General features: G+C 47.1%; 1 protein-coding gene and 1 long non-coding RNA gene across 2 annotated transcripts; one reads left to right on the top strand and one right to left on the bottom strand.

Annotated features, from left to right (window-relative positions):
• Window positions 1-1,438: 1,438 nt before the first annotated feature.
• BMP2 (bone morphogenetic protein 2) lies at window positions 1,439-6,632 on the top strand. Its single transcript, XM_065059910.1, has 3 exons — window positions 1,439-2,134; window positions 2,996-3,354; window positions 5,729-6,632. Exons 2-3 carry the CDS (start codon window positions 3,003-3,005, stop codon window positions 6,571-6,573), a joined length of 1,197 nt encoding a protein of 398 aa, XP_064915982.1. The 5' UTR covers window positions 1,439-2,134; window positions 2,996-3,002; the 3' UTR covers window positions 6,574-6,632.
• On the bottom strand, window positions 1,993-2,914 carry LOC135579216 (uncharacterized). Its single transcript, XR_010471925.1, has 2 exons — window positions 2,768-2,914; window positions 1,993-2,215 (listed from the first exon to the last, which is right to left on the bottom strand). It is a non-coding gene; the product is annotated as an uncharacterized LOC135579216 (long non-coding RNA).
• Window positions 6,633-16,783: the final 10,151 nt, after the last annotated feature.

Here is a 16,783-nt window from a genome sequence, read left to right as displayed (position 1 = left end):
GTTACACTAGTGTGTTAACTCCTCTTGTGAACACCTCATGCTGCAGTGATGTTTTGCCATTTAGCTGAAGTCACTCTTAATGTGATAGGAAAGTTGAGAAAAGAAGGTCCACAGGAGGAATTATCCAGTCCAAATGTGCTGAATTCCTGGCTCAAATTGGCATTTTTCCTGTACTGAGAAAAGTCGTAAGATGGAGGGAAAAGGCCGCTCCCAAAGGAGGAGCTGGTAATGGAGTTGTCTCGGTTGTTATTGCTTTAAATCCTCCTCCGCAGTAACTCAAGGTGTCAGAGGCTGTCTGCATCTTTTGCAAATGAAACCCCTGAGATGTATTTGGAGGAGCACAGGGCACTCACCTTGCTGGGAAGGAGCCTGTGCTAGCACTGGGACCCCAGCTAATGATGGTGTGCCGGTGGCTTTGATGAGGACCCTAAATTGCTGGGTATCACATACCTATGCAAGAAGGGCCAGGCCCTACCGCAGAGCCCGAGCAGACAAACAACAGGCTGGGCAAAGGGTGCATCTCTGCCCACCGGTTAGCGAATTGTATCGGGATTAGATTTGCCAAGATCAGCGGAGTGAGTGACGTAGCTTGGATTGGGAGCCAAATCCCACTGGGCACAGGTCTGCCTTCTTCACCCATCTGTGCCCGTGTGCGATGCTGGGTCTGGGACGGTCGGTCGTGGCTGCAAACCCGGGGCGCACCGACGTGTCCCCCACAACCGTGGCGGGAGCGCGATGGTCCTCGGGGCAGGTGGCGGGCGAAGGCGAGCGGCCGAGGGCCGGCCCAGGGTGGTTTGTGATGGGGTTGCCGTTTCGGGGCCGGAGATCCGCCGCATTTCCACCACTGGAGGGCAGCCACATCTTAAACAACAACAAAAAAGCCCAAACTGAAGCCTGTGCCGTCCGCACGGCCGGGCCGAGCCCGCGGTCGGATGCACCGGGAGGAGGGAGGCGGCTCCTTCCGAGCTTCGGCGCTTCTGTTTCGGGGAGGGGAGTGAGGAAACCCCCGGGGTTCCGCGGCTGGGCTGTGGGATGCCCCGTGCACTGCTAATGTGGGGTGGAAAAATCCATACGTGTCCGTGTGTGTGTATATATATCTAATATATATTTAAACTGCTTTTGAAGCACCGGGATTCTCCCGGTACCTTACGTGACCTTCACATCGGCAACCCACGGCGCTAATCCGATTTGCGGAGCCCGAGAGCGTTCGGTCCGGTTCCGGGACACCGCCACCCGGAGCGGGACCGGACCGGCGGCGCTTCGCACACCCGGTGCCACAGCTTAACGGGACGGGACGCCGGCCCCATCCCGCGACCCGGGCGCGGGCGGGCGGCTGCAGCTGGGCGAGGGAGGGAGGGAGCGGGCGAGGGAGGAGGGAGGGAAGGACCGAGGGAAGGAACGAGGGAGGGAGGCGGCGTCTCCTTTAAAAGCCGTGCGGGGCCGCAGCCCGCTCCCACAGGGCGGCTGTGATTGGCGCGGGCTCGCGAGCCTCCGGGGTCGTGACATCGCCGAGCAACAAAAAGCCCCGGCGGCGGCGACCGGGCCACCCCCGGCAATGGTGCGGAGCGGGCCGGGAGGCGGGCAGGACACCCGGCGCTGTCCCCCGGCGCGGCCGCTCCACGCGGGCCGGCAGCAGGCTGCTCTCCACCCTTTTTAATTTTTTATTTTTTTTGAATTTTCCCTCCTCCCTCCTTTCTTTTTTAAGGGAGCGAAGTCAAGCTGCTTCTTCGTGTTGCTGCGGGAGTCTCGCTAAATGTCTATCTGGCTGGTGCGGGTGATGCAAAGGACATTTTTTAAAAGGAGCCTTTTAACTCCGTAGACACGTAGGGACCCCTCACGGGCAGGCAGACACACACACACAGGAGGAGGAGGAGGAAGAAGAAGAAGCAACAACTTTCCGATCGCTGCTTTTAAAGGGAGAAGCCCTTCCCTGGCCGGGACTTGCCTTCTGCCTCCTCAACTAGCTGCTAAAAGTATGTTTCAGAGGCGGACTGCACTTCAGGGAACTTCTATTTTCTGCTCGGCAGCTGTAGAGGAGCAGCAGCGAAGTTTGGAGTAACACCAAGTGATGCGGGAAAAACACCCCGAGAGCAGAAAACCCTCCTGCAGACACAACCCCTGCTGCTGCACACAGGTATAGCTCCGGCGGTCGCAGATCCGCTGAAAACCTTCTCCGCAGGATGACTCCGTGGGCCACGGCAGAGGTGCTAGCGCCCTGGAAGAGAGAGGGGGGACGGGACACTAATCATAACTATTATTATTATAATCCAGCGCAGAGTTTCACGGGGGAGAAGAATATCCTGTGGGTTTGGCTAAGGACGAAGCAGGATTTGTATTTTCCTCCTTCCCCTCCGCCGAGGGAGCATAGCTCTCCCTTCCTCTCCGTTGGGGGAAGCCGCTGCCCCGGTGCGAGGGAAGCGGAGCCGGCCCCGAGCCCCCGCGGCTCGGCTCGGCGCGGCTCGGAGAGGGGAGGACGCGCGGGGGTCGGGACGGGGAGGTCTCTTTGCGCGTCGGCGGGGCAGCCGCCCCTTCCCTCGCCCGCCGCCGGGCGCTTTCCCCGCGGAGCCGTCCCGGCAGCGGCGGCGGGAGGCCCGGCCCGGCCGGGCGCACACCTGTGCCCCGCCGAGGGCAGCGGCCCGGCCCCGGCGGTGCCCCCGACCGCCCCCTCCTTCCCTTCACCTCCGCGCTCCTTTGTTGCGGATCGCCCCGCTCCCCCGCCCCGTCCCGCCTCGCTCCCTTTGATCTCCTGCCACGGGGATTTTCGTGCCTCGCTCCGCCGCTCGCCGCCGCCGAGCACCTGAAGCGGCCCGACGGGGCCCCGCGGGGGGCTCCTCCGCGGCGGGCACCGCTCGCCATGGCCCAGGCCGGGCGCCGGGGTGGGACCCACCTGCGGACCGTCCCCGTCCGCCCTTCCCCCCCCACCCCGCGGCTCGCTCCCCCGGCGCGGTGTCCGCGCTGACTGGCTCCCATCGCCTCCTCCTCCTCCTCCGCGCAGGTTGATCATGGTTGCCGCGACCCGCTCCGTCCTGGCGCTGCTGCTCTGCCAGGTGCTGCTGGGCGGCGCGGCCGGCCTCATGCCGGAGGTGGGGCGGCGGCGCTTCAGCGAGACGGGCCGCGCCGCCTCGGCCGCGCAGCGCCCCGAGGACCTGCTCAGCGAGTTCGAGCTGCGTCTGCTCCACATGTTCGGGCTCAAGCGGCGGCCCAGCCCCGGCAAGGACGTCGTCATCCCCCCCTACATGCTGGACCTCTACCGCCTGCACTCAGGGCAGCAGCTGGGGCAGCCGTCGGCCCTCGGCTACCCGCTGGAGAGGGCGGCCAGCCGCGCCAACACCGTCCGCAGCTTCCACCACGAAGGTAGGGGCGGGGGCCGGGGGTGGGGGGGCCGGTAACTGGCTCCGCGGGCCGGGCTGAGGGAGCGGAGGGGAAAGGGGAGGGCCGGAGGAGGAGCTCCCGTCGGGGCGGATTCCTCCCCGGGAGCGCGTAAGCTCTGCCGCCGGTAACGCGGGGTTTAGCAATGGAGCGGGCGGCGGTGCGCGGCCAGAGCACCGGGGTCTCTGCCGCGATCCGCCTGCTCTGCGAACCTCTCCTCTCCCCCTCCGCTCTATCCGACGAGAGGCTCGTGTTATATGTCCTTTTTTTCTGCTAAAAGAGAGTGGCTCCGCGTTAAGCGTTCCCACAAATAGCTTTTTCTTCTGCGAGGCTAAAGAGCAGGAAAGTCTCCCTAATACGCTGCTGAGCCGGGGCTGCTGTGGAGATTTCTAATCCTTATCTAATCCCCGTGAGAGATCAATGAAACGATCAATCACAATTTCTCGAGCGCTCCCTCGCCCTGCCGTCGAGGAGCGATTGAGCCTGGACCTGCTGCACACCCCTCAGCCAACAGTGCCTGGGCTGCTAAAAGCCCCGCAGCTGGGTTTTGACTCTCACCTGCAGGTAACCCGGCCAAATGCAGAACAGGGCATCCAGCAGCACCTCCGTTCCCCCCTCTCCCCCCTCTCCCGCAGCCCACCGAGGCAGCGGACCCTCTGGGACAGGCCCTCGCTGAGCGACTGGGTGCGTTTCCCGGCTTAAGTAGCCAAAACAGTCTCTGTGGCTTTAGCCACGGCACGGGTAGGCCCGTGGAGCCGGTGGCACGTGTGTCGCTTGTGTGCTCGTCAGGAAACGTTTCCCCAGGTTGTAATAATTCCTAGCTGCCAGTCTCTGGTGTTGGCATGCAGCGGCTGTGCTGTAAACGCAATGAAAATGCAGTTTTTCCTTTAAAACTCATTAGTATTTAATGTTTCTGATGGATAAAGGGGTGGTCTCGGAGGAGTGGATGTGCTGTTTAGTGGAAAGCTTTATCCTGAGAAAGGAGATGAGAGATGAAATGTTAACCCCTCTATGTGAAAAGATGTAGCAGTGGATGGGGAAAAGCCAGTGAGGGGTCATTCATGTTAAACTTGAGCGTGGCAGGCAAGGGGCTGAGCAAGAGGGGAGCTGGAAGGGCAACATTTAGAATTTTTTAGGCAAATGTAAAAATCTGCAGTTTGAAGTAGTCATGCTGCTACGGCAAAGGCTTTTTGACACAAAAGCTATTCTATAATTTACACAAAATTTGGAAGAAAAACAATATGACCCCATTTTTTCACTGAGTTCTCAGTCTGTACTAGTGGCTTCATGAAGGCAGAAGTTTGTCTTGTGACCACTCAAAACATCTGCATATTTACAAATATTGGTCTGGTCCTGAAATACCATAAAGCTGAGCTTTACCTTAATCGTACTGGATTCAACAGGGAATGGTTACAGGTTAAGAACTGCTAACAGCTTCCCCTTAGAAAGTGAATGTTTCTCCAGGATGCTTAGTACCAAAATTAAAACCCAGGATTTGAGAGAGATTTATTATGCCAAATACTTGTAATTTTTTCAATTTCTGTAGCAACATCATACCTCTTAGCAACCCTAGATATATTTACTCCCTCTGAAGCTCCATTCAGTTATTTGTTGACTCAAAGGTGAGAATGGCCTGGGGTTTAGTGACTTTTCAAATTTTTGTGTATATGTGTGGTTTTGAAAACCTGTTGTTCGGAAGTGACTTTGTGTCATTATCCCTTTACCATCCACCTCTTTTTAACAGTTGAACCTCCCTGCCATTCTTTTGGGTAAATGCTATAGGGTGTGCTTTGTAAGGTGCTGTTACACATGTTGAGTTCACCACCTCTAATTAAGATACAAAAATCTGTACGTTAAGGTTTGTAAGTCACCTAAACTGCAGAGTAATATTTTTCAGAATGGAATTTAAGGGATTGATGTTAGAGCCATGTTCTTGAAAAAAACAACGAAAATGCAAGAGTTACCCCATGTCCTCAATCAGTTTTAATGATTCTCATCAGGCCCTCCCTAACTATAATGCTTGAGTTTTCTCACTAATGTTCTCGAACTCCAAAGTAATGCTGCATGTTTCTTGCCACTTGTTATAACCACCTGGAACGCAAAAGGCACCAGTATTCAATCAAAGTACTTAACAATGAATGAAACATTCTGAACTTCATGCTGTACATGCTCGCATAAATAAACGGAAAGACGAGGCGGATGGTATTTTCTGCCCGACAGTCTTTCAGATCCCGTGTGTCACATGTGTTAGCTGTCATTTGAAAGTTGCCAACAGCAGACTGAGGGGTTTGGCTGCTTGTCTCAGTTCCTGATTTGTTTTCCCTTTTTTGTTTTTGTTTTACCTGTTTAATCAAATTAGAAGTTTTGGAAGAACTGCCAGAAACAAGTGGGAAAACAGCACGGCGCTTCTTCTTTAATTTAACTTCCATCCCTAATGAGGAGTCTATCACCTCAGCTGAACTCCAGATTTTTCGGAAACAGGTGCACGGAACCTCAGAGAACAACAGCAGCTACCATCACCGTATTAATATTTATGAAATTATAAAGCCAGCCACAGCCACCTCTAAGGACCCTGTCACAAGACTTTTGGACACCAGGTTGGTGCATCATAATGCAAGTAAATGGGAAAGTTTTGATGTAACACCAGCTGTTTTGAGGTGGATTGCACATGGACATCCTAATCATGGGTTTGTGGTAGAGGTGGTTCACTTGGACAAAGAGAACAGTGCCTCCAAGAGGCACGTTAGGATTAGCAGGTCTTTACATCAGGATGAAGATAGCTGGTCTCAGCTCAGGCCATTATTAGTAACGTTTGGGCATGATGGCAAGGGACACCCGCTTCATAAAAGAGAAAAGCGTCAAGCGAAACACAAACAGCGTAAACGCCACAAATACAGTTGCAAAAGGCATCCGTTATATGTGGACTTCAATGATGTGGGGTGGAATGACTGGATTGTTGCCCCGCCGGGGTATAGTGCCTTTTACTGCCACGGGGAATGTCCTTTTCCGCTGGCAGATCATCTAAACTCAACAAACCATGCCATTGTTCAGACTTTGGTCAATTCAGTGAATTCCAAAATCCCCAAGGCTTGCTGTGTGCCGACAGAACTGAGTGCTATTTCCATGCTCTACCTTGACGAGAATGAAAAAGTTGTATTAAAGAACTATCAAGATATGGTTGTGGAGGGTTGTGGGTGCCGCTAACACAGCAAATATATTAGATAAATGCAAAAAAAAAAAAAAAAAGACAAAAAAAAAAATAAGCTGACACTTTAATATTTCCCAATGAAGACTTTATTTATGTAATGAAATGGAAAGAAAAAAAAACACAACTATTTTGAAAATATATTTATGTCTACGAAAAAGTTGGGAAAACAAATATTTTAATCAGAGAAATATTCCTTTAAAGATTTTAAATGTATTTTAGTTGTACATTTTATATGGGTTTAACCCCAGCACATGAAGTATAATGGTCAGATTCTTATTTTGTATTTATTTACTATTATAACCACTTTTTAGAAGAATAGCTAATTTGTATTTATATGTAATCAAAAAGAAAAAAATATAGGGTTTGTACATAATTTTCCAAAATTGTAGCTGTTTCAATTGTGTGTATTTAAGTTGAAAAGAATACATGGAAGGTTACTATGGCAAAGTGCATAGCACATTTGCTTTCTGCTGTGCTACTGTTAAGGTCACAAGTTCAAGTCCAGAAAAAAGTGGATAATCCACTCTGCTGACTTTCAAGATTATTATATTGTACAATTCTCAGGAATGCCGCAGGGTGGGCTGTCCAATCCATGAGAACTGGCGTCCTCTTTAGGTGGAACATTTGGATAAGAACCAGACGTTGCGATCTAGTATAAATACTGCTATTCCCGACTAATTTGCAGCGCGAATACGAGAAGGGCCAATAGAAACCCTACGGGAGGCGGGGGTGGGGGAAGACTGAATCCTTTCTAGACCTACAGAAAAGTGAATGTTTGATGTTTCCTTTCAAAGTCCTTCCTTTAAAAGTCCTGGCCAAATATAAAATAATAAAAACTAAAATGTCATCCTTTTTTTATTTTGTGATTATGTACGCTGCAGAGGAATAATGACCTTATTTCTACCAGCCCTTGCCTTTAACAGTTGGAAAAGCGTTGCATGCTTCCTCAGCTCAGCTGAGAGCTCACTTCTGTGGAGTGCTATAGAGAAATTAATCTCCAATTTTTGCCCTACATATGGCAATCTATTGTCATGTGCAGCCTCCTATTTCTTACCTCAGCTGATGGTTTTGCAGATTAGCTTGTCTTCCCTTCCAGGGTTTTGTGTTTGAAAGCACCTTTTTTTTATTTCCCTCCCCCCAAAATGTTTATTTCAGATAATAAATCACAGAACTCTGATATTTCTTTCTGAAAAGTCCAGTCTGTAAGAAAAACTGGTTTGCTTGTGCAGTCATCGCAAGGATAACTTGAGCTTACGTCTTTTTAAATCCTTCATGTGCGGGGCAGCAGCGCGATTTGCAGTTGGCAAACGCAGCATTAAAGCTGATACTTAATTGTGCCTGTTGTACATGAAAATACTGATGTGGCAGTCAGGTTTCTAGCTGTAGAGCCCGGGATGAGCGTGCAAGGGCTGGGCTGCTTGTTGCGTGGTAGTTGTGCTGAAATAGTAGAGCAGGAAAGTAGCTGAAATTGGCTTTTTGTGGGTTTGTTGATCAGAAGGGCTCACTTGATGATGTTTTACAGGTCCTAGGGAGCAGTTCTCTACTGCTAATCATCAGGAAAAGCAATGGGTACAGAGGATAGGAGACACAACCTCATTTTTCTCTTGTGGGACTAGAAAATACTTTATGCTAGCTGTAAGTTTCTGTGGCGAGATAAAAACATATGTATTTCTTTGTATTTTTAATAGGTAGTAGAGAACAATCCAGCACTCTGCAGTTTGGCCGATTTTGCTTGGTTTTGAACGGTAGCTGATGTTATTGGTCATGCCGATACTACATGGTAGCACGAGTTGGCTGGGTGGACAACCTCTGTTTGCTTTTTCAAGAGATCAGCGCTGTTTTGGGGACTATTGTAGTGTTTCTAAGGGGAAGTGTTACATGTGCAGGAGTTTAGTTTGCCTTTGGCTCATTGGGAAGGGCATGCCAGGTTTCCTGGCGATGTCTGAGTTTCGGGCTGTTGATTCGGGAGGTTGTCACTCATGGGATTTGCCATGGTGGAGTTTCTACAAGAATTCATAGATTGTTTGCAATATGTGGTTGTGCCAGTCACAGCAGTGCTAGTGTACTGTGTAACCTGAGCTTGCAAAAGGCCTGAAAAATTGAACGTTTCACCTTTTCTATCAGCAGGAACGGTCTCATCCCAGACCTGCTGAAATCAATAAAGACCCCGCGGTGCTTCCAAGCAGCTCCTAAACTCCAGCCTTGCAAGCTTTAAGTTTCACAGCTCCCAACCCTTTGTGTGTAATTAAATTGAGGGAGGCTTTTTACGGAGTGGTGGCTGCTTTTCTTCTCCTCTAAGGCATGAGAACACATTGATGCTAATCTTGTCACTAATAAGTTGGCTGTGGTGCTTGTCTATGCACGAGCAGTAGCTGGGTCATGGTGTGAAGGCAAAAACCTCCAGCTGCCTGACAAAGAGTTGCATCCTTAGTAAAATACACCATGAGACCAACGTGTAGTTGTAAACCTATTAAGATTGACTCTTAGTCACAGAATCATCAGTTCCATACTGACTTTGAGGAAGAAATATGCACATGTCAAGCTTAGCAAGTCAATACATTTCTGCCAAATTGGTTTAATAAGGTGTCTTTAAATCTGTAACCCTTAACTGCTCTCTTTAGATTGGAGATGTGAGAGTGCTGCACTGAGTAGTTTGTTTAGAGTTAAAAACAAAATAAAAAGACAATACAAGAGTAATACAAGAGTAACAAAGTTCTCCTAGAGATCAGTTGGGTTCCTGAACTCTACTAAATAGGGTGATGATCAGACAGTCCTTCTGAAACATCTGGGCTTTCTGACATCTTCTAAGTCTGGTAATGACTGCTAAATAATCCTAAATACTAAGGGTATGCTGTTACCATGCTACTCCCTTACTTATTTTAGTTCTTTAGTACTTATTAGTGTTATTTAGTACTCTACAAGAAAAAAAATAGCCTTATTTTTTTCCTCTTAAGAGGAGAAAAAGCAGAAGATCTGGAAGGCAAAACTGCCTTTGTTACCCCGTAGCCTGTTTCTCCTCAACATGTTGCTTCTAGGCACTTATATAATCTATATAGGCAGAGATTGTGATAGATAATGTCACCCTTTGTGCATTTCAGATAAGCATCTCTCTAAACACAAATGTGATCAGCATCTCTCCTTGTCCTTTTGAGACTCAGTAGCAGCTTTGTCGAGTGGCTTGATAATTTTTACGCAAAATTCAGTTGGACTTCTGTGGTCAGCAGCATGTAGAAATGACGCGGGAGGATCTTCAGTTGAGGTAAGCTCTCCCGAGAGCATTGGCCGTTTTCACCGAGCAGGATCTGCTCTGCTCACCTGGGCTCATGGTAACAAGGTGTGGAGACCTTTCCTGCTCCTGTGGTGATGGGGTTTGGGGTCCACAGACCGTCACCCACTCCCCCCCCGCCAGGCAGCGAGAGGTCTCGCTTGTGCAATCAGTGCTGATGAGGCTTGGAGAGGAACATGATTTATTGTACTCTCAGCTTTGAAGAAAAAGCTCATCTGGACTGCATTTATTAGACCCACTTTGCTACACTATTAGAAGAGGATAATTATTGAGCTATTTTATTGTAGAACTATTCCTAAATTGTTGATTTTTTTTTTTATTTTTTTTTTAATTGATTTCAGGAGGCAGCTAATTGCCATATGGCAGCTTGATGTTAATGTTTTATGAAGATCAGGAAACAAAAGTTTATGAAAAGTTTTTGTATAGTAACTGCAGAGTTTCAAGAACTGTTTTATACTTCCTGACAGTGCAGGTCTGGCTTAATGGTTTGTTTTTATTGCTTAAGAGTGTAAACCTTTCTTTAGCCGATGTGTGGAAATTATATCCTCATCCCACATTACGCATTTCTCATTGCTCATTACTCATGCCCTGCTTTCATTTCTGCCATCTGTAATCAGAGCTTTACTGTTTCGACTGCATGCAAAACACTCCTGTCCTTTGCACACTAAGATACTTTTTCTTAGCACTCACCCACCCTTTCAGAAAAAGGGTGGGGGGGTGAAAGAAAAGAGGGGGGGAAAAAATAGGAGGAAAAGCCTGCTCTGTCTATATTGTTTTTCTCTGTTTTGGGTGGAGTGTGTCTTAGATTCTGGTTGCTAGATGGTTTCTGTAGTAACAAGCAGAGAAAAATTCAAGACTGAAAAGGCACTTTTAAAGGTGCCATATCTTGCCTGAAGTATTATTTATCTCATTATGGGTATGGAATGTTTCTCTTCTTTATATTAAAGATACCCCTTTTGGTAGGGCAGGCTGCTGCTATGAGAACTTGATTTGTTGTGTTCTTACAACGTGAGAAACACAGATCTTGTTCCCAGTTGACTTAAGCTGCTCAAAATAATGTTGAAAAGCCAAAGGCATTAAAATGTATTCTTAAAGACGTTAGAGATGGTTGTTACAGGCACAAACCGCTTTGCTTTTTAGTTACATAGGAAAGAAAAAAAGAAGGTAGGTTCAGAAGGACACTTGGAATGTACATGTTATTGCTGTAAGGAGGGTGTTGGGTAAAAGAGGCAGTCTTATTTTGCTCAACTACTCTGTACGAGGAAAAAATCCCAGCTCCTTCAGAATATATCCTTACTCTGCTGTACTCCCATTGTTTTGTTGGTTTCTCCTAAGAGATTTTGCAGATATATGAGAAAGTAACCGTGAGTGTCCCCATCGCGTTTGCCTTGCTTGGGTGCGAAAATAATTCAACAATTACTTTAAGATTGCTTCTCTCCTGTCTCTCCAGTACTAATCCTTCCTTACCTGTATTCCTGACAGCCTTGTCTGCAACAAGCAGTAATGGTTTCCTAAGGTGGAGTTTCCTCCCTTTTTGGAGTCTAGTCACCTGTCAGTGCCCTCCAGGATTTAGCCACCTTCCGTCCACAAGCCATGGTCACTTAGAAAAGCAGGTACACTCGTTTCGTCCCGGGTCTGTGTCCTTTACAGAGGCAGGTTTGTCCCTTTCGGCACAAATCTTGGTTTGGGAAGGGGCTGAAGGTTTGCACTGGTGCGCAGCAAGACTCCTCGTAGCACCAGGGACCGCGTTTAGAACTTGGCAGAAGTCTGAGGGCCAAAGCTCGTTTTGCGTCTGTATTTACATAGCACTGCGAAGGCGCTCGGCTGCGATACCTGCCCGGGCTTGTGTTGCCCTCCGTAGAGGAGCAGCGGCTGAGAGCTGCCGGACTTCTGCAGAGATGTATTTTTGCTCTTCAAAGTTCATTCTTGTAGGGGCTTCTGCAAAATATGCTTGGCTGCCCATGTAGAAATTAGCCCGGAGCCACTGGGTTAGGTCTGCAGTTGGGTGTATTGGCTTAGCGCCAGGAAAGAAGCAGATCTGTGGCTTTTTGGTTTGAAAAGAGGCAGGGATTTTCTGCGGGAACAAGTTGGAAGTGGGGAAGGATCCTGCAAGCTTTCGAAGCTGAAAGCGTTAAAAGTGCAGAGGGGTTTCAGGTAGAGGGATCAGAGCGGCGAATTGATAACATTCTGAAAGTTCAGGTTCCCACAACAGCTGGGCTGCGGCAGATTTACAATTTAATGAGGCTGATAATCCCATTAGAGATTAAATTAAGAAGGTTATTCTGGGAGACTATCAAGAAAATGATGAATATTGTACTGTAGCTTGGGTCACAATGCCACGGCAGCGGAGAGCTGACATGTGTTTCTTGCACTGCAGGATACTGCTTCATTCAGTGTGTCTCATTAAAGCAGAGCATTCAACTCCAGCAGTGTTTCACTACAAACAGAAGCCAATGTATTGTTATTGTTACTACTGCTATTATTACTATCATCATCATCATCTTAGAAACAACATGCAGATTAAAAGATGGAAATACCAACCAGATCTGCAAATCGGCGCAGCTCTGCCGACTTCGTTCTCAGGCAATCCAGTCCTTTTTATTAAAGCAAAGCCTCAGAAGGCAGGGTGACCACGTATAAAAAATAATGTATTTAAGGTAACTATTGACATAATTTCAGTAGCTTGGAACTTGCACAAAACCACTTTTTTTATAGCATCCTGCACACCCTGGTGATGGGAAAGTGTTGTATGGAATAATGACTCTGTAACCACAGACTTCAAAAGTATAGAATGTCTGCAGTGTGATGGAAATAGCTGTTTCCACATCAATAATATGCACACAGGCATATTGAAGCTTAATTGCAAGGCCAGTGGTGATCTGGGGGGAAGGGATATCTGACTAGGGCCGCACCAAACACGCGGGCTGAGCAGAAAGCCTCTGCTTTACAGCCAGAAACAATGATTCGTTTCATTATAATCTTGACTTTTGCATTTTTCTCATGACTTATTGATAACTTTGTACAGGGCTTCGTAGACCAAAGGAGTTATTGACTTCTTAGCAATTAGGAAGAGAGGCAGGATATGTATTATTTCTTATAAACATCACTCCGGATGTTGTTTTAAATTATTCTGTTTTAAGGACCGTTCTAACACATTTTATTTCTGCTTGTATTTTCTCTCTTCCTGTGAACGAGAAAATCTTTTACTTAAGAGCAGTCTCTCACTTTAAGACCCTAGCTTTTTGGTCCATTTTCATGAAGAATCCAGATCTTCTAGTCTATTTCATAATGTTAATGCGAAGGCAGTTTTGATGTCACAAACTTGCTATTGGGCCAAGTCCTAATGCACATGGAGGCTGTTTCCTCAGCACTGAATATAAAAGGTGGGCCGACAGCTTTAAGTGAAAAATGAGCAGTTATGTTCTGCAAAATACTGGCATTATTGATACTCTTTTATTCCTATTGTTCAAGACCTGGATTTCCAGAACGGCAGGTATGTTGTTGTTTTACCGCTTTCAGCGTACAGACAAGGGCATTCTGCAGGATTACTTTAAAGTTTCCCCTGCTGGAATCTCATGAGGACACCGTCCTCATGGGGGGTTGGACTAGATGATCTTTTGAGGTCCCTTCCAATCCCAAACATACTGTGATACTGTGACCATCAAGCCTCAGATTCTTAAAATTTCCTGACACTGTCTGTGGAGAAGTCTCAGAATGCCACCTTGAGACTCAGAGACCAGGAGGAAATGGAATTGACCTTCTCCTTTTCCTAACTCCTGGTATTTTTAAAGTCTATCAACATTTTTGGTTACTTAGGATTAGCAGTAACCCATGTTCTAGATGATATTATTACTGAGGGGAGTATCAAAGACTTAGCTGATTCATATTTCCTGGTCTGGTGATTTATATTTTTAAGCTGGTTTTGGTTTTTTAGAAATAGTTAATTGTTAACTGCTTCTTGACATGTTGGGCAAAGAAGTCTCCCAGGTTTGCAGATGAAAAGACTTTAATCTTTGAAAATATAACCCACATGTACCCTAGAGGGCAGAGTCATTTAGAGAGAGATCCTGCACACCTGCTGAGTTACTGATTCATGCCCACTGCAGAGCTGCTCTGTGAGGAGGACCGAGCCTGGGGAAAGTGGTGGTGGGGGGGAAGTTGTCTGGGTTTTGGTTTTTGGTGGGTTTTTTTGTCAGCAGCAAAAGTTGAGAGAGTGACGTGTGACTCCTCTGTGCGGGTTCTGACCAAAAAACACCAAAACAAAACCGAAACAAAAAAACCCATCAAACCAAATAAAACTCTCACACACACAAAAAAACACCCTAACAAAAAGATATTTTAAAAAAAAAAAAAGGAATCAGTAGTTTGCCTCCAGCTCTGTGTGAGCCAGCAGACCATTCTGCTGGCAGGTGCTTATTGCAGCTCTAACCAGCTGCAGGGTCTGAGCCTTTTGTTGAGGGTTAGATTTAATTTTCAAATGCAAGCAGCTTAGCTTGTGTTCTGTATCGCAGCAAATAAACCAGGTGCTGCCCTTTCCAAGAGCCTTCTCCTTCTGAGACCTGAGCCACGCAGTGGGTTACTGCCAACTTTTCCATCTAACTGGTGAGGAAAGTTTGTTTGCAGGCCTTTCTCTGTGAGCCTGAGCATCAGGAAAGGTCTTTCCAGCTCCCCTTGTGTGCGAGTATTTCCTTCAGGGTTTCAGGCTCCATTCCTCTCTTCTTTACCTCATTCATCAGAGGCGGGGGGAAGGAAAGGAAAAAAAAGGGGTCAAATACTGGGAGTCTTTGAAGAGCATGCTTTTACCAAGCTTTGGTTTTTCTCTCTTCCTGGAACTCTCATTACATGATCCTGGTTTTCTGAGCCAATTGTTAGCCCAAGGCCAAATCCTTAACCTTGGGCTAGATAACAAAAGCACAGCTGAGGTGATCTTGACTCGTTTAAAAAGGCTGTCTACTCTTTGATGCACTCAGAATGAGACGCATAATTCATTTTGGTTCCAAAGGTTGTTCTTTAGCATGGGAAATTAGCAACCTCGGTGATAAACTGTCAGCACGTTAACTGCGTGTGTGTGTTTTATGTTGATCTGTCTTCCATTGCGTTCCACGTCCCGGAGGGCATTGGTGTGTCTAAGGAGAACCCAAGGCTGTGTCCTATCTGGGAAGCTTTATTTTTTGTAACTGCATCGGTTCATAGCAAGGCCCAAAGACTTTTGAGCCAACTATAGGAACCAGCATTTGGAAAGTGTAGCTTTCTTGCAGTTCTAAATGAGAGGAGTCTGTAATTGGAGCATATGCTGAAGGGAAATGAAGCTGAGATCGGGTTTATAAATGGATATCAACACTGACTTGTTAACTACTGCCCTCTTCTTCCATGGGAAGACCCCAGAGACATGAGAAAGGCCAACAAGTGTCACACTGTGATATGTGCAGCAGCTATTCCGTCTGTGTGGTCTGGAGGCCCCCCTGACAGGTCCTTTCTGAGCTTTTTCTTCGGGTGAGGGCTCTTCCACCTCATTCTCTATTGCTGAAGTCTCAGTGCTGCTCTAAATAACTTCTGAGGTTTATTTTGTACTGTTGTCTAGCAAGAAACAGAATCTCTGGTGGCTGTAGTGTCAGGTGGGCCTTAGTCAAGAAAGGTGGTGGAATTTGTGGCTGAGCTGACAACAACAGCATGGGCTTGGGTGGCTAAACCTGTTAGAGGGAATAAATAGTCAAATTCTGCAGCAGAAGATGGGGCAGTGTAGCAGCAGGGCCACCAGAATAGGGACAGGAGAGACAACAAACTTTGCTGCAGAGCTGAGTGCACCATCGGAAAAGTCCTTGTGTGCGAGTTCTCAAATAGCCCTTCCCTGCCTTGTGTTTTGGAATGATGTGTACCTGCAAGAATCTGGAGATGCCCCCATGCACTGCTGTTTATCCTGTGAGGGAGAGATAGATAGCTACATTATATGGCATAATAACAGGTTTCATCCATTGGTAACCAGTTTGCATGTGGACCAGGTCTGGCCAGTATTAAATTGGAAAGCAAAGATGGCTTTGTGATTAAGGTGCTGGAGTGGGACGCTGGAAATCTGGGTTCAAGTTGTGGGTCAGCCATAAACTCCCTGTGTGACCTTGAGCAATATAATTATTCCGAGACTTCAAAGGTATCTAAACAATTTGGACACCCATTTTCCAGTCATTTTAATTAACTGGGGTGCTTTGAAATGCTCAGCTTTAATCTGTCTGTGCCTAGGATTCTCATTTGTAAAACCGGGATCATCATATTTCCTTGCGCCTGAAGAGGACGTGGGCATTAATGGTTGGGAAGTGTGCAGCTACGCAAAATGCGGCAGACACGGAGCTCGAAAGTTTGGTGAGGGGGAACATGTTGAGTTTTGCAGGCGTGGGGCTGCAAAAATACAAAATACATCTCTAGGTGCTGCACACAGGACACACTTAGCCCATTTCAGTGAGATTTGTTTACATATGAGCATAAACTGGGGGATAGTTACTTGCTGTGATATATTACAGTCATATTGGTTCATGGGAGATAAATACCAGTGCAAGTAAACTGCAAGCAAAATATTTACTGAGAGGAACAGCTCATTTACTCAATATTTCCTTTAGCTCCATAACAACATCTTGCCCTTTCTTTAGTGTCTTGCCGTTCTTTAATGGTGAATATTAAACTTTTACAAGATAAAAGGACTAGTTATTAACATTTCCATTTCTGTAGCTTTACTTCATAACAGGCTGTGCTCCCCTTTAACATCACCTACGGTTATGCCCCTTTGCCCGCTGTAATGAAAAGCCTGTAATGCGCACAGGCAGAGGGAAGGGTTAAAAGAGCCGAGGGAGTCTTTAATTCCTTCGTTTTCTGACTTTTGTGGGTTTAATACACAATCTTAACATTCCATTAGTAAGTGGTTGCATTTTTTT

This window comes from Columba livia, chromosome 3 (genome assembly GCF_036013475.1).
Source record: "Columba livia isolate bColLiv1 breed racing homer chromosome 3, bColLiv1.pat.W.v2, whole genome shotgun sequence".
In the NCBI taxonomy this organism is placed as follows: Eukaryota; Metazoa; Chordata; class Aves; order Columbiformes; family Columbidae; genus Columba; species Columba livia.
Note: the sequence above shows the minus strand (reverse complement) of the source record. Positions and strands in the feature narration are given on the sequence as shown.

Coding starts and splice junctions, on each gene's coding strand:
- BMP2 (XM_065059910.1), top strand. CDS start 3,003: ATGGTTGCCGCGACCCGCTCCGTCCTGGCGCTGCTGCTCTGCCAGGTG. Junction 3,355..5,728: donor CCGCAGCTTCCACCACGAAG/GTAGGGGCGGGG, acceptor TAATCAAATTAG/AAGTTTTGGAAGAACTGCCA.